This window comes from Diabrotica undecimpunctata, chromosome 6 (genome assembly GCF_040954645.1).
Source record: "Diabrotica undecimpunctata isolate CICGRU chromosome 6, icDiaUnde3, whole genome shotgun sequence".
In the NCBI taxonomy this organism is placed as follows: domain Eukaryota; kingdom Metazoa; phylum Arthropoda; class Insecta; order Coleoptera; family Chrysomelidae; genus Diabrotica; species Diabrotica undecimpunctata.
In genome coordinates, this window is record NC_092808.1 from 16,245,281 (window position 1) to 16,272,307 (window position 27,027).

The 27,027-nt window shown below is 33.7% G+C and overlaps 1 protein-coding gene across 3 annotated transcripts in view; it reads left to right on the plus strand.

Moving 5' to 3' along the window:
• The window catches only part of LOC140443185 (NACHT and WD repeat domain-containing protein 2), a 93,601-nt gene that overhangs the window by 37,535 nt on the left and 29,039 nt on the right, over window positions 1-27,027 (plus strand). For 2 of the 3 annotated variants that reach the window (XM_072534286.1, XM_072534288.1), the window contains 11 exons: window positions 3,249-3,446; window positions 9,602-9,769; window positions 13,053-13,203; window positions 13,259-13,466; window positions 16,464-16,619; window positions 16,681-16,976; window positions 17,036-17,270; window positions 18,445-18,816; window positions 24,728-24,959; window positions 25,038-25,252; window positions 26,391-26,464. In XM_072534286.1, the coding sequence (XP_072390387.1) occupies window positions 3,249-3,446; window positions 9,602-9,769; window positions 13,053-13,203; window positions 13,259-13,466; window positions 16,464-16,619; window positions 16,681-16,976; window positions 17,036-17,270; window positions 18,445-18,816; window positions 24,728-24,959; window positions 25,038-25,252; window positions 26,391-26,464 (2,305 nt within the window). The remainder of the gene's footprint in view (window positions 1-3,248; window positions 3,447-9,601; window positions 9,770-13,052; window positions 13,204-13,258; window positions 13,467-16,463; window positions 16,620-16,680; window positions 16,977-17,035; window positions 17,271-18,444; window positions 18,817-24,727; window positions 24,960-25,037; window positions 25,253-26,390; window positions 26,465-27,027) is intronic. The other variant, XM_072534287.1, reaches the window with a different exon arrangement.

Genomic DNA, 27,027 nt, shown 5'->3' on the forward strand with positions numbered 1-27,027 from the left:
CGCGGACCACCTGTGGTCCGCGAACGGTTTTCATGTGGTCCACGAAGTAAACAGTCATAAAATAATAATCAATTTAAATCTTGGCTCTTGAGACGTAAATCAATGCGTCGGCCTATTTTTTTTTAACTCAAAACTTTTCCAGACGAGCAAACACGCCTGAACACAGGTTCATTCACCTCAATCTTCCGCGTATTTTCCCTTACGCGCCGAATAGTTAGTTCCGTTATCTTTGTTTAGTTTTGGCAGCTGTCGTGTACGTACAGGACACTGCGTCTTTGATCGTGCCTTCGCGCCACTACTCAGTGACTAAGTGCTGACTCAACTGTCAAGTGACGAGCGTGCGTGTTTTTTACTTGGTGATTGTAGTTTACTAAAATGAGCAAACAGATGAAACTTTCGGGTTTTTTTAAGAAGGCGGATAGTGAGAACGTTAAAGCAGGATGTTCTACCAGTAATATTGCCAGTGATAGCACAATATTTACTCAAACTGGTCCTAAAAGAAAGGCTGCTAACTTTAAGTACAATCCCGACTACATAGCATGTGGATTTACATTCATTGAAGAATTTGGTGTTCAGTTACCTCAATGTGTAATTTGTGCGGAGGTATTAAGTAATAAGGCAATGAAGCCGGCAAAATTAACTAGATACTTTGAAACAAAGCATAAAATTTTTTCCGGAAAACATGTAGATTTCTTTAAGAGGAAGGAGACGGAACTACAATCGTCAAAAAATATCCTTAAGTCATACTCAACTTATGATAAAACTACTTTGAAGGCGTCATATAAACTTTCACTTAGAATCGCAAAAGCCAAAAAACCCTTTACTGTTAGTGAGCAATTAGTTTTACCATGTATCGTAGATACAACTAAAGCAATTTTAGGTGATACGCTAAACAAATGCAAAATATTTCTCTTTCCAATGACACCGTTAGTAGGAGAATTGAACATATGGCATCAGATGTTGAAACCCAACTTCTAAAGAAAATTCATTCCTCAAAGATTTTTGCTGTACAACTTGATGAATCTACAGATATTACCAATAAAGCTATTCTTCTTGTTTATATACGATTCATAGATAAAGACAACAAAAAATTATCTGAAGAGTTCCTGACCTCAATTGAGTTGCAAGGTAACACAACCGGAAAAGGCATTTTTAAAGCGATTGGCGGATATTTCACACTTAAAAATCTTTCTTGGAAAGACTGTGTAGGACTTTGTTCTGATGGTGCCGCGGCAATGACAGGTCACAAAATAGGCTTGCCAAGTTTTCTAAGGAAAGAAGGAAACCGTGATAGTGTGTAAAACCGACACACTGTATTACTGTATTATTCATCGCGAAATGCTTGCTGCCAAAAGATTAAGTCCCGACCTAAACAAGGTTTGATTACTGTGGTAACTTTATAAAAAATAATGCTCTTAGTTCGAAATTGTTTGCTTTATTATGCGAGGACATGGGATCCATCCATTCCAATCTCTTTCTACATACCGAAGTTCGGTGGCTGTCCAGGGAGGTTTTAGCCAGATTTTATGAACTTCGAGAAGAAGTATGTATGTATCTTGATGAAAAAAAAAACCTGATTTAGCGGAAACATTGTGTGACGGAGAATTTATGACCCAGTTAGCTTTTTTAGCAGATATTTTTGAACAGCTCAACATATTGAATCTAGGCCTGCAGGGACCATCTAAAACCGCATTTGACCTTTGGAAAAAAATTGATTTATTTAAGAAAAAAATGTTGCTATGGGAGTCCAAAGTTGGAAAAGGATCGTTTGAAATGTTCAACTTGTTTTTAGATTGTATCTCTGAAAATGAAGGCTTCAATTAGGATGTTTTACATTCACTGGTTAAGTCCTACATTAAATCGCTTCAAAATTACTTTGAGAAGTACTTCCCTGCTGATACAGATGTGAGAAAAAAATAATCTGTGGATGATTGGCCCCTTTTTAGCTACTCACGATAATAATCTGTCTATTCAGGAAAATGAACAACTTATTGAAATTTCATCCGATGATCATTTAAAAGTGATACAGGATAGGATTACTTAATAAAAGTCCACCGCTAAGTGAAAAACTTTGAAACTTCTTCTTCCTTTTCATTCCACTTATCTCTGTGAGGCATCATTCTCAACATTATATTATGTCATCAAGAATAAACAGAGAAATAAGTTGCTCAATTTGAATGCTCCTATGAGACTGGCGTTAACTTCTTTCGAGCCAAATATTGAGAAACTTTCAAGTGAGAAGCAAGAGCAAGGGAGTCATTAACGTCTTAATTTGGCGCTATCTATGACTTTTTATTTTGTTTTTATATCTCTTTTGTCTTTCATTATGTATTTTCTTTTTTTATTTTGTAAATAATAAATTCATTAGTAAAACTTCAGTGTTCATCTCATTTTACCTATTATTGGGAAATATAAATAATAATATCTAAATGGTTCGCCAAGAATTCTGAAAGGTACAAGTGGTCCTCAGTGGTGAAAATATTGAGAATCTTTTATACCACCAAAAACTTTTCCTCTCCCAAAGCGGTCCCCCACTCTTTTCGCTCTATCTTAAGAAGGGTTGAAGGTACATAAAAGTACTTGAGACAAAAATTGAAGAGAATTTTCCATTCTACAATTTTTCTTACCACCTTAAATGTCATAAAGTGTAAGGGAAACGAGATATTTGCAGAAAACTCATTTTCGTGACCTTTGACCTTTAATATCTTAAGTCACGGACACGTGATTATATGAGACTTTTGAGGTAAGTTTTATACCATCAAAATAAAGACGTATGCAAATTTTCAGCTTATTATCTTTCATTCCGAGGTTTGCCTCCCTTTATGCCTTATTTTACTGGATTACAGCTGAGCTAGTGGAAGTATATTTAGCGCTAGAACAAAACTTGAGAGTAGATGAGGATGCTACAAAAATATATATGTGCAAAAAACTGGCAACGGCTTATAATAGATAAGGTAACTGCCGAAATAGACTTGGAGAGGTTTATGCTCTACTATAGGGCTGTAACAACAATGATGATGATGGATATTTTGAGAATTATGTTCTTTTTATTGGATTATTAAATATTGTATAGTTTTAGTTTATATAAAGATTAAGTTAAAAATATAAATGCATCGTTTGGTTTCATCCGTTTTCACCCATTTATTAAATTCTGGTTTTAACACTCCTCTATAATAATATAATATTCCGCTATAAGTAATACTACTTCACGGCTTTATAATTCATTTTTATTTTCAATTTCTTTCCAGATTCAATGTCTTTAAGTTCGCCTCCAGGAAATCAAAGTCCAAAGGATTTTGATAAGATATTTGACAGTAATGTTCCAAAAGAGGTGTCTGATCTGTCAGAAAACCTCCAAAGTTTGATTATGGGAAAAGTGGCTCAGACTAAGACTGTATTGAAGAGTAGGAAGATCGTTATTTATATATGTGCTGCTGATTCACAAGGTAAGTAATGTGTTGTTGTAGCACTTATTTTTCAAATTCGATAGTTTATAAAGAAAACAAGCATGTTACATGAAATATTATAAGAAATATGACAGCATGTAATGTACATCAATAATAGATTGCAAAGGCACAAATGAAATCCATTTTTTGAGGTAACCATAATCATCATATTCATCGTCGTTGGTCAATCCCTTCGCATTCTGGCTTATTCTGTCACATATTATTTTATTCTGAGGTGGATTAGACCTCTTTCTCTCTATTTTGGTTACAATTTATTATGTGTCTGGGCTGGTTTCGTTACCAATCTGTCTCTCTTCTTCTTCTTCCTTTGCCCTATCCGTTTCGGACGTTGGCTATTAACAAGGCTATTTTGACTTTGTTTACGGCACCTCTGAACAGTTCGGTCGATGTTAGTCCGAACCATTGTCGCAGGTTATGCATCTATGAGTGTCGTCTTCTTCCCGGTCCCCTCCTACTGTCGATTCTTCCTTGGACTATTAACTGTAGCAGCCGGTACTTAGTATGCCTCATGACATGTCCGAAGTACTCAAGCTTCCGTTTCTTTACGGTGAAGATTATTTCTTTGCTTTTGCCTATTCTCTGCATTACTTCCACGTTAGTGATGTGGTCTGTCCAGGATATCCGAAGAATACGGCGATATATCCACAGCTCAAAGGATTCTAGTTTCTTCAGGGTGGCTTCCGTTGTGGTCCATGCCTCTGCTCCATAGAACAAGACCGGGAAGACATAACACTTGACCAGTCTTAATTTTAGTTCCATTGAGATTTTGCTTGTGAACCACTTTTTCATATTGTTGAACGCGTTTCGCGCTTTTTCAATTCGTGATCTTATTTCTGTTGACTGGTCCCATTTTGTGTTGACTGTGGTTCCAAGGTATGTGTATGTCTCCACTTGTTCTATTTTTCGGTTGTTTAATGTCAATTGCATCGGAGGTTGTTGTGTTCTGCTGATGAGCATGCATTTAGTTTTGGTTGTATTGAGTTCTAAACCATATTCTTGACTTGCTGTGTGTATGCTTTGCATGAGTCTTTGAGGCTCGTTGCAGTCATTTGCGATAATAACTGTGTCGTCAGCATATCTAATATTATTGATTACCTCTCCGTTTACTTTGATACCCTCCGAAACTTCTCCCAGTGCTTCTCTGAAGATTTGTTCAGAGTATATATTGAACAGGAGCGGCGAGAGGACGCATCCCTGTCGTACACCCTTTTTAATATCTATCTTCCCACTGTGTAAGTTGCCCATCTTTATCTCAGCACTTTGGTTCCAATAGAGACTGGTTATCATGCGCAGATCCTTGCCATCAATATGCATCTTCCTGAGCATTTCCATGAGTTTATCATGTTTGACCTTGTCAAACGCCTTGAAGAAGTCGATGAAGCACAAGTGGACGTCCTTGTGCATGTCTCTGCATCTTTGAATTAAAACTTGCAGACTGAAGATCGCCTCTCTTGTGCCCAATGCGCTTCGGAATCCGAACTGTGACTCCGATATATTTGCTTCGCATTTGTTATATATTCTATTGTGTATGATTTTGGTGAAAACTTTGGTAATGTGATTTATCAAGCTTATTAAGCGGTGTTGATCACAGTGTTTTGCACTTGGTGTTTTAGGTATGGCTACAAAGGTCGATCGAAGCCATTCCTCCGGAATCTCCCCTTTGTCGTAAAAGGTGTTAAAAAGGCCTGTCAGAAAATCGAGGAAGTGGTCATCCGTTTCGCATAGGAGTTTTATGATCTCGCCCTGTATGTTGTCGGGACCTGGTGTTTTGTCGTTTTTTAGCGATGAAATGGCTTTTTCCACTTCAGACCTTAGTATTTCGGGTCCAGTCATGTCGTCATTTTGGTCCACTGTCGCTCTGCGTTTATCGTTAAAAAGTCGTTCTACGTAATCTTTCCATGTGTCAATGAGCTTCAAGTCGTCTGATATAAGGTTACCGTCTGCGTCTATTAGTGTCGGGTGGGGATTATTGGTTTTCTTTTTAGTTGTTAATTCTTTGATCTTTTTGTGCATGTTGTGGTAGTCATATCTTCTGTCGCACTCTTCGATTTCATCGCATTTCTCCTTCAGCCGGCGTTCTTTCTATTCTGTCTCTATTTCTTCTTATTTCTGCATTTATTTTTCCATTATTTTATTTTCATAACGTGTATGTTGTTTTCCATGCCATCCCACCATCCTGTTCTCGGTTCATCGTTGGATTGGATTCTACCTCGTAACTTTTTTGGTCATCTTGTTTACCAGTCTTCTGATGATGTGTACTCATCCTCAGTTGGCGCTACAGCCCTTCGTGAGCCTTGGCCTGCTTTAAAACATTCTTTCATCCTTCCCTATCGAGTTTCTGTCTTCTCCAGCCCCTCACTCCAATCTCCCTCAGATCTTCCTGTACATCGTCCAGATATCTGAGTTTAGGTCGCCCCCTTCTTCTTCTTCCGACCGGCCTGTTTAGCATAGTTATTTTAGTGGGATCACTCTCATCCATCCACATAATGTGGCCCACCCACCTTAGGCGGTTTATTTTGATGGTCTTCAATATCTGCATCACCAAAAAGTCTATAGAGTTCAAAGTTATATCGCCTTCTCCACAGACCCTGTTCGTTTACTCCGCCATATATGGTCCTCAATACTTTTCTTTCAAAGACTCGCAGTAACTCTTCATCTCGGGTCGTCATTGCCCATGTTTCCGATCCGTATGTGAGCACTGGGCGTATTATTGTTTTATAAAGTTTGCACTTTATTGCTATTGACATACTTCTCGCTCTTAGTTGAGGGCTCAGGCCAATGGGCCCAGAATGATGTGTACTATCGATTGCAAGTATTGTAATATAATTACTAGACTTCGGCAAATATGCATATTGCATATTTTGCATATTGTGCATATTTTATGCAAATATTTCATATTTTGGCATATTTGTATAAAAGTTTGCATAAAGTGCATAAAAGTTCAGATTTTTATACTGTATTTGAAAATTTTTAAACATACCAATTTATTTCAATTCTTGTATAAAATTTTGTAGTCATTTTAATCAAGAAATGATCTAAGTACGTAATCTCTACAGGTACAAAACATTTACAATTTCAAAGAAAATCAATTTAAGTAGCCCTCAACATTCTTAGAAAGTCTCGGTCACTGAGGCATTCAGTTATTGGATAATCGCTAAGGGTTCGCTCATTTGCATTTTATGATCTAATCCCCAAATCTATCTACAATTTATTGTATCTTAACAGCAGGTAAACGGCTAATAGTTTTGTTCCTAATTTAGGGATTTTCCAAAATCTCCCAGTTTATTGAATTAGGTACCTAAACATTTCTAATTTGATGCTCAGATTTGTAAATCATTTTTGTTTTGATATTCAAAGCGTAAACACTCGTTGTGCGTAACAAAAAGGAAGATTGTGATTTTATAATGCCTAAAACAACCAGTGCTTCAACTTGGATTAAACCTTATAAAGAGCTGTCTATGGATATGGGAAAAATCTACTGTTCAGTCTGTGGCAAAATTGTAAGTATCTAATATTTTCTATTAAATATCTAATATTTCATACATACAGGGTGTTTCCAAATGACACTTACAACGTTTGACTGTAGATACTTCTCGAAAAATTGAACAAAACGATATAGTTAATGAGGGGTCAAACTTATTTACTTTTCGAGATACAGGGTGTTAAAATTAAAAAAAATTAAATTCTTTTAGTTAATAACAACAATAACTTTAAAACCAATAAACGTATTTACTTGAAATTTAGTACTCGTAGGTTGTTTTTAAATGAAAAATAGCTTCCTTTAGTGAGAAAAAATTGTCCATGGTACAATACAATGGTGTGTATTTAGAAAAATTTTTCACCTTTACTTTTTTTTTATGAAGTCAGCTATTCTAAAACACAATTATTTTTATTGTAATTGAATTAACAAAAAAAAAAAACTTTTGTTGAATTTTAAAATAAGTTATATGATGTACTAATGGTTAGTAACAAAAACTAATTTGTGGATTAATACTGCATTTAAAACACTTAGCGAGTGTTTTTTTTCCAAACCAGTTATTTGATTAACCAAAAACACCTTGTATATTTTTATATTTTAAAGGTTGGGTTAAAATAAAGGTTTTTATTTTTATTTATAGATAGCATGTGAGAAGAAATTTCAGATAGACCAACATGTGAGAACTGCTTCACACATTGCAAAAAAAGGAAAAATAGGAGGAAAACATCAAACTTCAATGGCTAAATGTTTCCAATCTACTTCAAAAAAATTAGATGAGCAAGAAACTTTTAATGAAGACTTGTGTCGCGCATTAGTGTCTGCAAACATACCGCTTTCAAAATTAGCAAATGTAAATTTTAGTTTGTTTCTAAAAAAATATTGCAAACTTAATGTTCCAAGTGATCGGTCTCTAAGAAGAAATAATGTGAACGGGCTATACTCGTCGGTGTTAATTAATATTAAGGAAGAAATTGCAGATAATTATTTTTACATATCTGTAGACGAAACCACTGATTCCTCAGGAAAGTATATTGCTCATTTATTGATTGGTGTTCTTAAAGAAGATACCTTACCAAAATCTCATCTTATTTCATGCCAGCAACTTGAGAAAACAAATGCTTTAACAATTTCGCGTTTTATACAAGAAACATTAGCAACTTTTTTTCTTCCGACAACTATTCCTTCTAATAAATTACTGCTTATTTTATCGGATGCTGCTCCTTATATGGTGAAAGCAGGACAAAATTTAAAAATATTTTTCCCAGATTTAATACATGTTACTTGTGTAGCGCATGGATTAAACAGAGTTGCAGAGGAAATACGAAAAAAGTTTCCTCTTGTAAATACCATGATATCCAGTGTCAAAAAAGTATTTCTTAAATCTCCTATAAGAATTCAACTTTATAAAGAAATGCTACCTAACATTCCTCTTCCACCACAACCTATTTTAACGCGATGGGGAACATGGTTAGAAGCAGCTAATTTTTATGCAGATCATTTTGTTAAAATAAAGAACATAATTGATACGTTAACAGATGAAAGTTCCCAATCTCTTTTGGATTCTAAACAAACTTTTCAGAGTAACTTGCTTCAACAAGAACTTTAATTTATAAAATCAAATTTTAGTTTTGTTCAAAAAACAATTACTCAGTTAGAATCACCAAAACTGTCATTGTTCGAAAGTACAGCATTAATAAAAGAATTTGCGTCATGTTGTCGGAACGTTAGAGGTAATATTGGAAAAGATATTTTAAAAAAATTTGAAGCTACTATGGAAAAAAATAAAGGTTACCATATTCTTTCTGAAGTAGTCAGTGTTCTAGCTGGAAATATTTCGGAAACAATTAATTTAGAACCAAATGTTTTGGTTAGTTTGAAAAATGCTCCCGTTACATCAGTTGATGTTGAACGAAGTTTTTCCATATATAAATATATGTACTCAGACAGAAAGCACAAGTTTTTGTTAGAAAATTTTGAACACCACTTGGTCATTTATTGTTACCATAATTCTAAATAAGTTTATTCATACTTAAAAATGATGTAGTTACTTAAAATAAATGTAAATCTTAATGAATAGTAGGAAATATTTAGTTATGTACACTTTTTTTTTAAATAAAATTGTTACTATTTTACGATTTTTTTATTTATTTGTATGCATATTTTGTAAAATATTTGCATATTTTCGGGTAAACACGTGCATATTTATGCGCATATTTTCTACATTTTTATTTGCATATTTGCCGAAGTCTAGTAATTACTCTCACTTGTATTTTCATTTTCCAACACTTTTTTGTTTCTTTTTAACCTTATTTCTCTGTATGGAATTATAGTTGTGCAAAATAAATATTTCAAAAAAACTTCACGTATCAAAGAGAAGTGCCAATGCTAAAAGTCAAAATAAATAATTCTTAATTAAATTATTTTTAAAGCTGTTACATTTAACTACCACCATTATGCTTATTAAATATCTGGCATCATGTTGATATACGATTTTGAATAGTAGTATTGATGTTTTTTCTTAAAATATTCATGTCCCTGCCAACAACACGTCAAAAATTTTAAAATGTTTGTTTTTTTATTAAACTTTTCTAGTAATTAGTTATCCCATATTGTTGACAGCTACTCAATTTATTTTCATATTTAAATTATTTTTTAGATTGTAATGTTGAGAAAGGAGCACTACACAATACCATTTACCCCGAATTAAGAGCAAACTGTAGATCAAGGGGTTACGAGTTACACATCGTGGATCTGCATTGGAAAACTCTTCTAGAAAAACAGCAGGACCACGAATTTCCAGAGTTATGTATAGGAGAACTAACAAGTAATAGAATTAAGAATAAATTATTTTTATATTTTTGGATTTGTTTGGTCTTTATTGCATCAAAATGTAATTTTTTTGTAATTACAGTACGTTCATAAAGTGTGGAAACAGTCTATTATCTCATGACCTAATTATTTTCAGAGTTAAAGCTTAGAGAGGTCGATTTTTGTTTTTGTTTTTAATCTTTTTGGAAAAAAAAACTTTTACCTTAGCAGATGTGGCGTCATAGATAATTTTTCTAAATAGAAATAATTTTATCTAAAAAATTAAAAGCCCATATTTTCTGAGTACAACCGTACCAAACTCATCACATTCAAACTTCAGTATACAGAGTGTAAAGGAAACCAGTGCTCGTATTTCTTAAAATTTAATTCAAAATTTGAGGAGGTGTCAATTAAAATCAATCATGTCCATAAAAGTCAAAAAATGAGTTAGCAGCTGTTTCATAATATAAAGAGTGAATCCTATTCTATGGTGTTTTCGGTTTCGATTAAAAAAAATCATGTCCTGTTTAAAATGAATACACAATAGTAGGTTCCCAAATCAAATGAAGTCATGTCCACAGTTGGTTTCAATCATACCACCACATGTCCATTCAGCTAATAGGAGTGCCCCGATTTGGTCACGTGATTTGACCATGTCAACACATTGTCTGTGTTTTCCCTCTAGGTTATGTCGATAGTGAGTATTGAGTTCGTATTGCACTGAGGTTTAATTTTAATATTATTATAGTAGTTTTTATTAAATAAAATTGAAATTTTCCATGGATGAAGAAAACTTAGTGAGAGTGGGCGATGCCAATGAAGGATCTCGTAAAAATAAAAAGACTGGATAAAAAAACTAGAGCCAAGCTTAAGCGATACAGTACTCCAGTGGGATGTCGTGTGTTTGTTCCATGTAAACACATGAACAAAGGTATGAAATGTGCATTAGTTAGGCCTATAGATGCTATTTTTGTTCGAAATATCCTCTACAAAATACCTGACAAAAACACGCAAGATAACACCATTACCAGTTGGATAAATCAACGTAACATAAAGCGGCGAAGGCGCCTACCTCTGAAAAATCAAAGGCTAAAAGTTTTAGTGTACAATATTCTATACTTTCATCAACCGGTAAAGTTATACCTGTGTGTAGGAAACTTTTCATGCATATTACCATGGTGAAGGGAACAAGATTGACTAATATTTCTAAAAAGGTGAAAGAGGGAAAGGCTGTTAAGTAAGTTCTTGTCCATTGCGGTTGACAGCTTTCTCATTCCTCACAAAAATCCTCTTCTTTGCAGATATCATTTCAATGTTTTTAAATCGTGTAGCCAAACTTTTAGCATCAATCAATCCCCAATCCTCTCCAAGTTTCCGTACTTCTCCAACAGAACTATATACATTGTAGTACTCTTCCTTTGTTGCAATGGTAGGCTGCTTCCTGAGTAACTTTTCAACCCTTCCGAATACCCGATCAGCGGGGAGGAAGCTATGCCCGCGAACAGGGTATGTTAGAACAATCTCCTCTAAAGCATTTTGCACTGATCCTAAGTAATACACTAATGTGTAAACAACGGCATCGTTTTTGTTTTGACCGGCACACCCATCATAGAACAGATTCAGTCTTGTTACATTTGAAAAATTAGCGGAGTTCAAGAAATTTATAAGTGCAGATGAAACTTCGGTCGCACCCCTTCCTGCAAGTTCTTCAGTCCATACGTAAAATATGGGGTTTTGTGCGTTTGATGCTACAATGCAAAAAGAGTAAAAACTTAATTGTCTTTTGTAGAACGCGTCTTGAATAGGAGTTTTGGGAAGTGCTTGAATTTGCTGGAGATCAAAACAGAAAGTAACCTCATTTTCTTTGTTTTCCTTTAAGAGCCCATAAAAAGCATTAGCTCTTAATCTGTGTATTCTTTTCTCCATCATAAATTGGTTGACCACTACCAAGTCTTTCACAGCTTTAGCCTTCTCAATTTTCAGCTGAAGATCTATTTTATTGCATGTACTGCAAACGTCAGAAGCTGGTGATGAAAATCCGATATTTAATTCATTGAAAACTCTCCTAAACATAGATTTCTTAACTTTAAGATTATCAAGTAAAGAATCATTGTATATTAGCCACAACTTCTTAATGTTTAAGTCTGCACCAAGATAAATCCTTTTCGATTTTTTTCGATTATAATGGCTTTCTTTTCCTCTTAAATTTCTCAAAAAAAGGCGGACTGATTCCTTGTTCGCAGCAGATTTGTGACTCTTCCTATCGCCACCCCTCTGATCCTTAACAGCCTTTTCCTCTTTCACCTTTTTAGAAATATTAGTCAATCTTGTTCCCTTCACCATGGTAATATGCATGAAAAGTTTCCTACACACAGGTATAACTTTACCGGTTGATGAAAGTATAGAATATTGTACACTAAAACTTTTAGCCTTTGATTTTTCAGAGGTAGGCCTAGGCCTTCGCCGCTTTATGTTACGTTGATTTATCCAACTGGCAATGGTGTTATCTTGCGTGTTTTTGTCAGGTATTTTGTAGAGGATATTTCGAACAAAAATAGCATCTATAGGCCTAACTAATGCAGATTTTATACCTTTGTTCATGTGTTTACATAGAACAAACACACGACATCCCACTGGAGTACTGTATCGCTTAAGCTTGGCTCTAGTTTTTTTATCCACAGTCTTTTTATTTTTACGAGATCCTTCATTGGCATCGCCCACTCTCACTAAGTTTTCTTCATCCATGGAAAATTTCAATTTTATTTAATAAAAACTACTATAATAATATTAAAATTAAACCACAGTGCAATACAAACTCAATACTCGCTATCGACATAACCTAGAGGGAAAACACAGACAATGTGTTGACATGGTCAAATCACGTGACCAAATCGGGGCACTCCTATTAGCTGAATGGACATGTGGTGGTATGATTGAAACCAACTGTGGACATGATTTTATTTGATTTGGGAACCTAATATTGTGTATTCATTTTAAACAGGACATGATTTTTTTTAACCGAAACCGAAAACACCATAGAATAGGATTCACTCTTTATATTATGAAACAGCTGCTAACTCATTTTTTGATTTTTATGGACATGATTGATTTTGATTGACACCTCCTCATTTATTGCAATTTCAGTTTAAAAATTGCTTTAAAAAATCTACGTTTTTAGTTATATTTTCATATTTAATTGTATTATTTTTAATTCTTTTATATAATTAACGACCTTGGTGAATTATTATTTTAAAAATTAATTAAACATTTGAAATTAACTTTAAAATGTTATATTGTAGGGCAAATGGAAGTAGCTTACATAATTCCTGTGTTATTTTTAAATAACTCCTTAGGCACTCAATTATTGCCAATTACCATAGAAACTCAAGATTTTAACATAGCGATGGAAAGCGCCGAAAATCAATCAGCCCAAGGACTTTTATCCAAATGGTAAACAGGTTTTTCAAGTACCGAATATTTAAAGTAATAACAATGTCGTTTTAAGGTATATGTTAGATAGTCATGCTCAACCGCCATGCTATAGACTGCGTCCAATTTCTTGTCACATTCCTGGTTTTAAAGAGACGTCGCTTCAAGATAGAGAAAAGGCTTTTGCTGAATGGGCTAGTGAGATAGACAAGATGTTGGCCGTGTTAATTACCGTTTTTTCTCAAGAACTGAAAGATACTTATTTAACAACAGTAGTTGAACAGGTACCATTATTGTTTCTTTAATCTTTCTAAATAAATATGCAAAAATAGACTAAACTGTCACTGAGGAGCCATTATTGTGTAAAATCAAACAGGTATCCTGGAATAACAGAGACACATCCAATAACGTGTGTTGGGTTGTTCTCTGCAGGTATTGCTTAATAAATTTAACGTGATACTTGGCCGATTTGAAATTAGGCTCCACCCACGATGCGCATTCGACCACAACACAATTCGTCCTTATTATTTCTTGGCCCTTCGAAGTGCAAGGTACTTGTATAGTCTGCGACAAAGTTTTTTTTATTTTACTTATGTTTAAAGTTGCTGTGTGTTGAAGAAATATCGTATTACAATAGATTTGACTTTTTAAATAATTATTGTTAGGTATTTTAAATTATAAACATGGATTTTCATTCAAAATTAGAAGGCAAAGTCTTGTCTGGACAAACGAGGGAGGTAATAGCAAATGTAATTACTTTTATGCAAGAGAAGCGATGCAAAATCCGCATGTTAAAGATTTTAGAAAAGTTCAAGAGCGTGCTTCCTTAGCAACGGGAGTAAGTATAGCCACTATAAAACGGATCTTTCGTGAAATGAAAAATACAGAAGAAGGTGCTTCTACATCATTTTCGACGCCTAATAAAAGAATGAGATCTGCCCCAAAATCCAACTTGGGCGATTTTGACAAAGGTTTACTTCGGCGTATAATAATAAATTATTATGTCACGGAAAAACAAGTTCCTACATTGCGACATATAACAAAAAAAATTAATGAAGACAATATTTATACAGGGTTGCATGAAACTTTGAGAAAAGTGATGAGAGATATGGGATTTCGATGGAAGAAAGCGAAGAATAACAGGAAAATCCTAATGGAAAACCCGATATACAAGTTCTCCGGAGGAAGTTTCTCAGAAATATCAAACAATATAGGGAAGAAAATCGGCCCATAATTTACATGGATGAAACTTATATTCATTCCTCTCATACCCATGACAGATACTGGGGAGACAATACCACCGAAGGTTTGCACAAGCCAGTGTCCAAAGGGCAAAGGCTGATTATTGTTCACGCCGGCGGCCAAATGGGGTTCATAAAAAACGCATGTTTGACATTTAAATCTGGTACGAAGTCTGGAGATTATCATAGCGAAATGAACTAGAATAATTATAAAATATGAAAAACTTATTCCTAATATACCAGCCCGTAGTGTATTGGTTATAGACAATGCATCATACCACAATGTCCAAGTGCAAAAATGTCCCACTATGGGGTGTAGAAAAGACGAAATGAAGGAATGGTTAACACACATATCTCTGTATGAGCTGGGTTGTACGCTTGTGTGTGTGTGTGTGTGTGTGTGTGTGTGTGTGTGTGTGTTTTTATTTAAAATAAAAATTATTCTTAGGCTATTTTCTTGTGGCATAATATTGTAATTTATCATTTTTATTGGGAATAAGCCACAATTTTAGTTTAAAATAAGTTTATTTTGAAGTTTCGAGTTCCACTTTGGAAATCGTTAACTCAAAATACGAAATACCAATAAATTAAATACATTTTGTTTTTGTTACTTGGTAAAAAAATTCTTCTAATAATTTTATTTTATCTGACTTATTCATATTGACAACTTAATCACCATTTGAGATATATTTTATAGGATATATTTCTATAAAATCTCCTTACAAAAATAAAATATTCGGGAAAGTTAATAAAGTTATACAGTTTAGTACCTAAATACCGGATGTTGACAGCCATCCCAACGGGGCTGGTATTATTCTATTGTAAAGAAGTAAACAGATTAAAATATTTATGACTTACTAAAATTTAGAACTACTGTTCTTTTATTCTTATACAGTTTACTGTATAACACAAATGTATTAAATATATAATTAAATATTATTAATATTATTATTATTAATTATATTAATAATAATATTAATAATAATATAATTAATATTATTAAATATATTTACTTTTGAAACTGTTAGTGTAAGAATTTCTTAAAATTTAATCATTATATAACAATTAAACTAAACTCTAAAAAATAACACGACCAGTAAATAACTTAACAACAACTATAACATAAATATAACACAATATATTAACTTAAAAATCAACACGATACAATTTGAATTTAAAATGACGGCAAGTTGGGATCTGTAACATGAGAATCTGTCTCGCTTACGGTAATAAATTACATTTAATAGCCTCTTGACGAATGAGACGGCGAATATCAACACGTGCTCATGTTTACTGATGGGAATTTGGTAAACGAATAAACTTTAGTGGCTGTAATGCCAGTATCCTCGGCAAAGTGATTCTAAAAAAGAACACACCTACCGCCTAAATATTTCGTGTTGGTATCATGTAACCTCACGGACTATGACGCGGATGACGTGCAACGGTTTGTAAATTAGATGAAGTATACTTTAAAATGTATAATATGTCTGAATTGTGAATATAAATGAGTCAGATAAAATTAAATTATTAGAAAAACTTTTTACCGAGTAACAAAAAACAAAATTTGTTTAATTTATTAGTGTTTTGTATTTTGAGAATTATTTCCGAAGTAGAAATTGAAACGTCAAAAAAAACTTATTTGAAACTTAAATTGTGGCTTATTCCCAATAAGAATAGTAATTGCATTTAAATGTCACAAGAAAATACTTCAGAACAATATTTTGTAATAAAATTATAATGTAATTCTCAATCTACCTTGCTTGGGTTTTAAGAATCATTTTATAGATCGTCCATCGACTGGACCGGACTTTTCAGTTCAGTTGTTTTAAATTTAACCGCACTCGTAATTTGTTTTGATTATCCAAAATCTGCTGTTCTACTAGAAAATATCACTACTCCATTTAAATTAATATTACAATATCGTCATTTAGTTACATTAAGACATTTTAGGCAATATATTGTTGATAATAATGTGCTCCCTTTAGTTTTACAATAATTCTTCGAATGGCTACGAAACATTAAGTTTTTTTTATATTCTAGGAAGTACATAATACAGTATTTATGAGTCAGGAACTAGCTAAGAGATGTATATGGTTAAATAGAGTTTACACTCCAACAGCAAAAACTCCAGACAACATGAGTCCGGGAGAAGCTGAAGCACACAGAAGATTAGATATTTTACAAAAAGACTTAAAGGTACTATCAAAATAATCCCAAACATATAAAGGGTATAATAATAGCACGTGTTTTGTTTTAGAATCAATTGGCTGAAAAACATATAGTAAGGATACCAGTGAAGTACGTCGAGGGTGGTTTAAACATTCAAATACCAGAACATGAAGAATATTTAGCTAATGTAATACATCATTTGAAGAAACATCTTAGTGAAATGATTAATACGATAATAGATGAGCACCAGAGCAAAACTATGCTAAAACCGAGTTTTGGTATTGAGGCCACGTTGTTTGAAGAACTAAATCAACAGACCACTTTTTGTCAAAAGGCAGCTCAATGCAGCACCGATAGAGAAAAAACCATCAACGAAGTTAAGGGGTAATTTGCACAAATCCATCCTTTACTAATATATGTTATTTTTTTATCGTTTATTTTAGGTATATAAATGGAAGTAGTACAAATCCATTAGTAATTTACGGACCCAGTGGATGCGGAAAAACTACTCTGTTGGCCCGAGTAGCGCAGTGCTGCCAACAATGGCTACCAGAGGCGTTTTTAATAGTTAGATTTATTGGCATCAGCGCCCAATCTAGTACAGTAGAACAGCTTTTAAGTTCAATTACTAATCAGTGTTCCATTTTAAATTACGGTCACAAATGCCATTGTACTCACGTAAGTATACAAATATTATACACTAGTCTATATATAAAAAAATCATTTGTTTCACGTAAAAAGCTTACACAGATATTTGAAGGTTCTAAATGGTATATAAGGGATATCTTTAGATACTGAAATCTTTAAATAAATAACATAAACGATCTAATCGTCTAACATTAGTTTACTTAAGGTTAATTATGTATTTAGCTTTTTGTGTGTTTTTCTGTAGTAGTTCCATATAAGCATTCTGCTTCTTCTTCTTCTTAACATGCCATACACCAAAGTGCGTAGGCGACTATCTCATTACTAGAATTCTGTTCTTGGCGGCGTGACACAGCTCGCCTGTACTGTGTATTCCTGTCCATTCTTTAATATTCCTTAACCAGGATAATTATTTGCGGCCGGCTCCTCTCCTACCTTCGATCTTCCCTTGTAGGATTAACTGTGGTATTTCATATTTTGCTCCTCTCAATATGTGCCCAAGGTAACCAATCTTGCGTTTTTTAATTAATTCAAAGAGTTCTCTTTCCACGCCGGCTCTCTTAAGGACTTCATCGTTTCGAACTCTATCCACCCAAGGTATGCGCATCATTCTTCTCAATGACCACATTTCAAATGCTTCAAGTTTGTTGATAGATGTTTTTTTCAAAGTCCACGTTTCCATGCCATAAAGCAAGATGGACCATATGTAGCACTTGACCATTTTGTAGCGTATTTCGAAATTTAGGTTTTGATTACATAGGAGCGGTCTGAATTTCACAAAAGCTTGTCTTGCCATTTGTATTCGGGTTTTTATCTCTTGTTGTGGATCCAATTGGTCATTGATTGTGGTGCCAAGGTATTTAAAAGTTTTCACGCGTTTTATGCGATCGTCACCTATGCATATTATCGGGTTTTCTGGAGGGTTTCTGCTAATGAGAATGACCATATATTTCGTTTTCAAAATGTTGATTTTGAGGCCATATTTTTTACCTATGCTATTCACCCTATCAAGTAATAACTGCTGATCTTCCAAAATTCTGCTTCTAGTCTATATTATATATTTGTGGTTCTTGGTCCACTTTCGTCTGTTTTTCTCTTTCCCCTCATTGCTCCATAAGCATTGTAATATATCAATTCTTTAATAAAAACATTGCTAGTTGGAACTATTGATAGACGTTAATTTAATATTTCTGTATTTATTTTTCAGAACATAGAAACCTACCAAAAAGTACTTCCAAATCTACTAACAGCAAGTTGCCTGCAAAGACCGCTAATAATCTTATTGGACGGTCTGGATCAAGTACGAGCGTACAGTTCTAAAAGCATAGACTGGCTACCCACGGTTTTGCCAGATAATATTAAATTAATAATCTCTGTATCAGAGCAAAGTGATATGCACGCCAAAATTAGCGAAAAGCTTGACCAAGACAATTTTATACAGATGCCTCTTCTCGGAGAAACCGAAGCCAAGGGTATCCTGATGTCTAGCGTCATGCAATATAATCATAGCGTTAACTCTAAAATTCAAGACTGCGTATTGAAATCTGTCCAAGAATGTACCATTCCTTTATACTCTAAGGTAAGAAAGAAAGATTCATATTCTATATTTATTCATATTCTAAGTTTACGTCAAGTGTATTTATTTTGAAGCTAGCAATAAACCATTTACTTCACAACTTCGAATTATTTTACATCGTTGCTCGAGAATTTTTGACATAGGTAGGGGAGAGTGTTGTACCTTGGGTCAATTTTTAGTTTTTATTTTTTTCTAAATCCTAAAATTATATATTTGCAAAGTTTATCCAATGTATTAGTTACTTTGTCTATTTGGCTACATGCTTTCTTTTTATTGACACATTTTAAGCTTAGTAGTTAGTTAAAAAATATATTTTAGCAGGCCCTTGCATGTTGACCCAAGGTACAAACTGGTAATGTACCTTGGACCAGCATATATTGTACCTTGGACCAGCATTATATTGTACCTTGGGTCAGTTATAAAAAAAAATAGAACAAATCTTGAAATGTTTTATTGAATATCTCAAAATAATCAGAACATTATGATTAACTAATGATTAATTTAGTAAATAAAAACTTATTTGACATTATATCAGCTAAATTTAACATTAAATTTCAGGTGCGCATCGTGACGTGCAGTTCCGCTTATTTTGTGCGGTTGTGGAAGTTTACGTACAATATCATTGCGTAAAAAATCATAAGTCTCGGTTGAGTCGTTTATAAACTTATTGGAATCTAGAATTCTACGTAAATATCTAAGTTCATTATTAATTCCACTGTTCAGTATCTCGGCAACATAATAAACAAAAGATTTCTTCCCTGCCACTTTCACTAAAACAAAGTCTCCTTTTTTAATCTCGTTATTTTCAGATAAGTCATATATTTTTTGGTCATTTAATAATTCTTCTTCTCTAGTTACCAAGTCCTCAAATGTACCTCCATCACTTGAACTTGATTCACTTTCATACTTAGCAGCTCTCTTTGGCACATTTTGTATATCTTCTGTCGCTATTTGCTTTGTAACTGCCTGCACTTTCTCAAATGATACCGTCTTTCCCTTTTTAAGCGTAGCTATTTCATCTTTCTCTGGAGTATCGGTAAGTATTCGTGACTTTCCTCTTGCTCTTCCTAACTTCTTTTTGCGAACAGGTGCCTTTGAATAGGGTCGCAACATTTCAGGTGTAATAGAACTTCCTGAAGTTCCTGCTTGACGAATATTTGAGGTAGAAGGAGTAGAGACTTCCATTTCATTAACTGTAGTTTTAGTTTTTTCCCTGTCCTGTTCAACATTAACTTGCTCGCGACTGTCAGTAAGCTGGTTTAAAGGACGATCAGTTACATACGAAGACAGAAACTCATTATCTTCAAAAATGTTTTCATTGACGGGATAGAGACCGCTCACCTCAAATCCCTTCTGGATATTAGATGTAGTAAATGCTTTTGGAAATGCCTTACCTGCAAGTTCGGCTATATCGTAAATCGTAATAGGTTGTCCAGGGTGCATAATCATCCACTCACTACAGGCGGTATTATAGTAAGTTTTCATCGGTCCAAAAACTGTTCGATCGAGCGGTTGCATTTTGTGGCTGGTGTGGGGATGAAACGTTATCGGTAGAATTCCATTCTTCTTACAGAAATTAATGACACTTACATTCACGTGGCTATCGTGATTATCCAAAAGTAATATAACTGGATTTTCAACTGTTGGTTTCACATGATTTTTAAAGTGTTGTAGGTATTCCAAAAACAATATTTCGTTTGACCAGCCGGACGAATTTGCACCTCCTATAGTTCCAACTGGACAACCTTTTAGCATGTGAGGCTTAAAATTAACCCACGGAAATATCATCATTGGCGGAATATGATTTCCGATTGCATTTATTGAGGCTATCAAGGTTACATTTTGACCTCGCTCTCCACTTGTCATTTGACCTAATTGTTTTATTCCCTTAGGTCCTACAATTTTTGGTGGTACATGGACAGTCGTTAACCCTGTCTCGTCACAATTCCAAATTTTTTCTGGGGAAAAATCTCCACGAGACAAAGCTTCTTTGTAGTTCTTAAAAAAGGAAGATATATTTGTTTTATTGAAGGATGTTGATCTGGCCAAACTTGTAGGTTCTGGTTTACGAAGTGATAAATCTTCATGTCTTCTAAGAAACTGCCTCAGCCATTCCTTGCCAGTTATCTTTTTTTGGTCCCAAGAAGGCGGATAAGACTTGTTATTTGCAGTTGCATACTGGTATGCTAAAGTACGAACTTCCATTTTCGTCAAACCATAGTGGAGGCGTGCAGCAGTGAGAAGATATATTTTTAACTCAGCTTCCTCTTCTTTATTAAAAACTTGTTTTACATTATTGGCAGCAACATAAGAAAATTCTGAAGCCCCCGACTGCCTGAAGGATTTTACGTGCCTGATCAGCGTGGTTTTTGATATGTTATAGCACTTTGCTGCTTCCCTAATTGATAATTCACCACTTATGCATTTATTTGCGGCTGCAGTTAAATCCTGGGCATTTAAATGTGGTCTTTTGATACCCACTTTACTTCTCGGCATTTTAAAATGACTATCTGAAACAATAATAAAAGGTTTTTTTGGTAACAGACACACCAATTAATTTAAATAAAAGTCAAAATAATGTTAATTCGCAATAAGATTGTACCTTGGTCCGGTCCAAGGTACACGACCTACCGGTGACCCAAGGTACACAACGTAACAATTTCAGCTGTTTTTTGTTTTCTAATATTAGGTTATGCGTTTAGACAAAAAATACATTCATGATTATCAAGCGTAAATATATATTGTCCATTACAGATAATAATAAAATATATATATTTACATTTGAAGCGGATTTTAACAGATAACAAATAGGTAAATAATTTACTTACGATCAAACAAAACACAAAACGCTCTGCAAGTCACCACGCTGCAATTTTTTGATAAGTGTATTTAGATGCCATCTACCGCTGATATTATTAAACCACTAATTCAACCAAATCGAAGAGAAATCTGCAGTGGGTAAGAAAGAAAGTCAACTGACCCGAGGTACAACCCGGTCCGAGGTACAACACTCTCCCCTACTTGAATTTATATTCGAATTATATTATATTTGATTTTATACTATTAGTGTGACTCAAGTTGAAGAAATATAATTTGGGAAGCTGATTTCTAAGAGATTTAACGGCTTGCCTTACGAAGTACTTTGAAAAAAATCTATGAAAAATGTGACAATTTTTTTATTCTTCTTCTTAGCGTGCCGTCTCCCTACGGAGGTTGGCAATCATAATGGCTATTTTTATTTTTGAGCTTGCTGCTCTAAACAAATCAATCGATCTGCATTGATACCAATCACGTAGATTCTTCAACCATAAGCTCTCAAAATTTCATATTTTGGTCCCCTCATCACGTGGCCTAGGTATTCCAGTTTTCTGGTTTGTACAGTGATGATTAGTTCTGTTTCTTTACCAACCCTCCTCAGTACTTCTTTATTTGTAATTCTATCAGTCCATGATATTTTTAATACTCTGCGGTATAACCAGAGTTCGAAAGCCTCCATTCTTTTTAAATTGCATTTTTTTAATGTCCAAGGCTCAGCTTCATATAATAATATTGAAAATATATAACAGCGAATGGTACGTAGTCTGATCCCCAAGTTTAGATTTTTGCACGTTAGGAGTGGCTTCATTCGTATAAATGCTGATCTGGCAATCTCTATTCGCCTGTTTATTTCTGGATTATGATCATTGGTTTCATTGATCAAAGTTCCCAAGTACTGATATTTTTCTACTTGTTCTATCACGTTACCATTGATTGTCAATAGGTGATGTATATTTTGTGGTCTTTTTGTAATTAGCATGTATTTCGTTTTTTTAGCGTTTATAGTAATTCCCATCTCAGCACTATTCATACTTAAGCTTTCGATAAGATGTTGTAGATCTTCTATACTCGTTGCTATGATCCCAGTGTCGTCTGCATATCGTAAGTTGTTAATTAATTTTCCGTTAACGGTAACTCCCGCTTTGATATTATTGAGCGTGTTTTGGAAAATTTCTTCAGAATATAAGTTAAACAAAAGTGGCGATAAAACACATCCCTGTCTAACTCCTCTACAGATCTTCATTTCTTCTGAGTGTTGCCCATCAATTTGAACTATGGCACTTTGGTTCCAATATAATGTTTGCACTATATTTATAATTTTACTGTCAATGCGCTTGTTCATACGTATTGATATTAGTTTTTCATGTCTCACTTTATCGAAAGCTTTTTCGTAATCAACAAAGCACAAGTGTAGATCAACGGTTACATCCCGACATCGCTGAATTAATATGTTGATGGCAAATAGTCCTTCTCGAGTACCCATTCCATTTCGGAACCCGAACTGCGTCTCGCTAATATCCTCCCTAGCCTTTCGTATATTCTCTTATGTATTACTTTCATCAGTGCTTTTAAAGTATGACTCTGAGGCTCAGTGTTCGATAATCAGAGCACTCTTTTGCTGCTTGTTTTTTAGGGATGGTTATAAATGCTGACTTCAGCCACTCTTGTGGTATTATTCCCGTATTGTACACCGTGATGAATAAATCTGCCAATACTTCCAAGTTATCCGCTTTCACTAGTTTTAACAGTTCTACTGATTTCTTTATTGGTATATTTTAATATATAAAAGTAACGAAAAACGTAAATTAACAAAAAAATAAGACATATTAAAGAAAAAATTATTTTTTTCTTAAATTAAAATTATTAAAATAAAAAAAAAATTAACCCTTTACAAAGACCAAAATTATTATCCCGAGTTATCTCGTCAAAGGAAAGTAAAGTGCTAAAAACGTTGTTTGCCAATAGTGATAGTCTAGAAGCATGGCACAACACATAATGGCATTTGACAGTTAGGACACATATATCTCGTTACTTTTCGAACTCTTTTTCCGGTGTTATCCCTTTTTCTGCTACACATTGCACATTGACGTGTCGGGTCATTTTTCTTCTGTGTTGGAGGAACATATTTTGGAAAACGTCTATTAGATAAAACGATTATACTGGAGTGATAGGTTTCAAATATCATTTCAATCACATTTATGCGAAATTGTAATGGTGTATATTGTCCTCCATTTTTCTTGTTATATAACAAATAAGAGTTCCAAAGACATAACTCTATCAGACGGTAGAATATTTTCTTGTAGTATACCTTTCCACGTTTTCTAGTTATAGAGTAATCGCTGATATGCTGGTCAACTCTATCAACTCCTCCCATTGTAGAATAGTAGTCATTTACTACTATTGGTTTTACCCTTTCTTCATTTCATTTTTTTTAAACTATAGTATCTGTCTTATGGACAGTAAAATGCATAATTATATCTCTTTTATCTCGCCATCGCCATAAATAAAAGAAACAAACTGCGATAAACTGCAATACGCCTTTTTTAATGTTCAGACATGTAGAGATAGTGCAAGCACTCCTGACCACGGCGCAGTAGACGAAATTTGGTTTAGTCCCCACTTCCATGCAAAACGCATTGTACTATGCACTGTATAATTTCACTTACAATAGAACCTTTCTGCCTTTACGTGAATTTGACTCCGCCTTCGCGCAGCTCCATGGTCAGGAGTGTTTGAACTATCTTTACCATGTACTAAATCGTTACCGTTAGCTATCCGTACCACTGCGCTCAGCGTGGTGGATGGTGGCCTGGTACAAGTTTACCCACCATAGATGAGTTTAAACGTTTTAATATATTTTATGCCACTATTTAAAACGATTTTAAACGGTTTGCTACTGTTCAGCTGTTCAGTCAACATTCAGCGCGAGATATCTCGGGTTAATAATTTTTGTTAAAAATTGTTTGGCCGAGCATACTTGGGATAAATTGTTAAGCGGTTAAAGAAAAATAATTATAATTGTTAAAGGTTTTCCTATATTTTTACATCTAATTTGGTAAGTTTTTAAAAAAATAACATCTAGCATTTGCTCTTTTAGGTTTTAGCATGGCAAACATCGTGGTGGGTGGATAAAGAACACGAAATCGTTCCAAAAGGACACGTCAACGATCAACTACATCAAATGCTAGAAGAACTAGAAACAATTTTAGGAGAAACTCAAGTTCAACACGCTCTGGCTCTATTAACCTGTACAAAGCATAGCCTAACTGACTCAGAAATGATAGATTTATTAGCTTTCGATGAACATTTCCATACAGACACAACATTTGGTAATAAGTTGTCTAGACTTACATTATATTTTTATTTTTTTTATATAGATGTAGATTTTGATCTTGTATTTATTTTAGAAAAAACGTCTCTATGTGATGTTTTAGTTTCTTGGGCTCCAGCGTGCATAACTTGGTCTAGAATAAATAAGTACTTAGCTCCATTCCTTCATTGGACCTTAACTGGTAAGGTACTGGGTATTCAGTGGAAGGATAATTTGTTAAAGGAAGCAGCGTCTGAAAGATTCAAAGAACATAAAAAATGGGCCCACCAAATGCTTTATGACTATTACAATGTAAGAATTTAGATTAACTCTTATAAAGATAAACATTATTTCATTGTCATAAAATGTATTTACAGTCTTTAGTTTATGTACAATATTCTAACACTTATTTTAATTCATTTACACTAACACTAAAACAAATAATTTATAATGTATATATTTATTACTTGATAATAGGAGTTAATTTTTAAACTCCTTAGATTAATTAGAATGAACAGTGGAAGTGTGACGTCACAACTGTCAATTACTTTCCAAACAAAAGTTGAAATGCCCAATTCAAGACTTTTTAATTTCTATAAAGTTAACATTTTGCTTCCTCTGCTGCTTTTTCTTTTAAGTATAGTGTTTTTTACGATAATACCATCATAATTCAGTGTTCTATTTCTATGAAATATAGTTTAAAAGTTTAAATTAAAGACATTCTAACCTTACTTTATTGATACAGGCATTTTATTGATATTTTTATAAAACAACATGCTTTATTATTTACACAACCTTGTAAAATTGTTGTAGTAACTATTAGAATACTTAGATATTGCAAAAAGCGGAAAGATTCTGTAAAAAAAATGAAAAAATAACGAAAAATACAAATTATCCACACTAAATAATGTTTGTTTGGAAAGTGAAACTGACAGATGTCAATAAAATCTACGTCATCACTTCCACGGCCCATTATTCCACAGACATCGCGGCAAGGTATTGTAAAATCTTTGTCGGAGGATGGGGGGGGTTACCTGGAACTTGTCCGTTGAACACTGAGTTTGCTCTACTGAGATGGGATTATTCGATTTTGAAGATATAGAATAAATTAGTCTTTAATTCGTTTTATAAAGTTTCTTCTCCAAGTGTTACAGCCTCTATCATTACGCCAGCTTCGCCCAGGCTTTCTTATTTTCCGATTTCTTCTTGAGTTGTATACGGCATAAGCTCTGATCCTTGGTTGATCAGTCTTTTTCGCTGATGCTGTTGACTGTTCTTATTTGTTAACTACTTGTATATAGTTTGGTACAGAATCTTTCTGTTATTTTCTGCAGTTTTTGATTATTTGTTGCTATTATAATAAAAAAATTAAATATTATAATTATTACTTTAAGCATTTATCTACAGTAAAGTAGGTTTACATTTACAAATAAACTATTGATTCTTTTAGGGCCGATGGTGGAACAGTAAACCTAAAAATCTCCAGGCTCGGTTGGTCGTTCAAGAAAATATATTAGGAAAATGGTATGGTGATAATATGGATGTGGTGTTTTCCTTATTTTGTTTGATTTACATATTATTTTTGTACATATTTAATTTGTTTGCCGTTATGCATGTACATATTTTTTTAATAAAGCTTTTTAATTCTAATTTTTTATTTTTATTTTGCTTTTAATTGCAAAGCTTATTTTTGCACAATAGACAACTTACGAAGTTGGTAAAAGTTTGTTTTAATTTATTAGAAATTCTTGAGTTGAGCAGAGTATATTGTAATTATTCTTTTTAAAATGTATAATTCGAGGGAAAAAAGTTTTTCTCAAAACTTCGCAATAGCCACGTATTTAATTTGAGTTTTTTCGTTCTGCAGAAATTTAGGCGTTGTTTTTTAATTACATATTAACAATTTATTGTCAAAAATGGTTACCATTAAACCGGTGAAGTGGGGTAAATGTGATTTAATTTTTGAATAGTTCACTTTCATACGGGTAAAACTTGCATTTTTAATGGAACAATGATAAAACAAAAAATTGAACAATTGATTAATTGACCTTATCTTTCATATACACGCAACTTTTTGTGAAAAATGT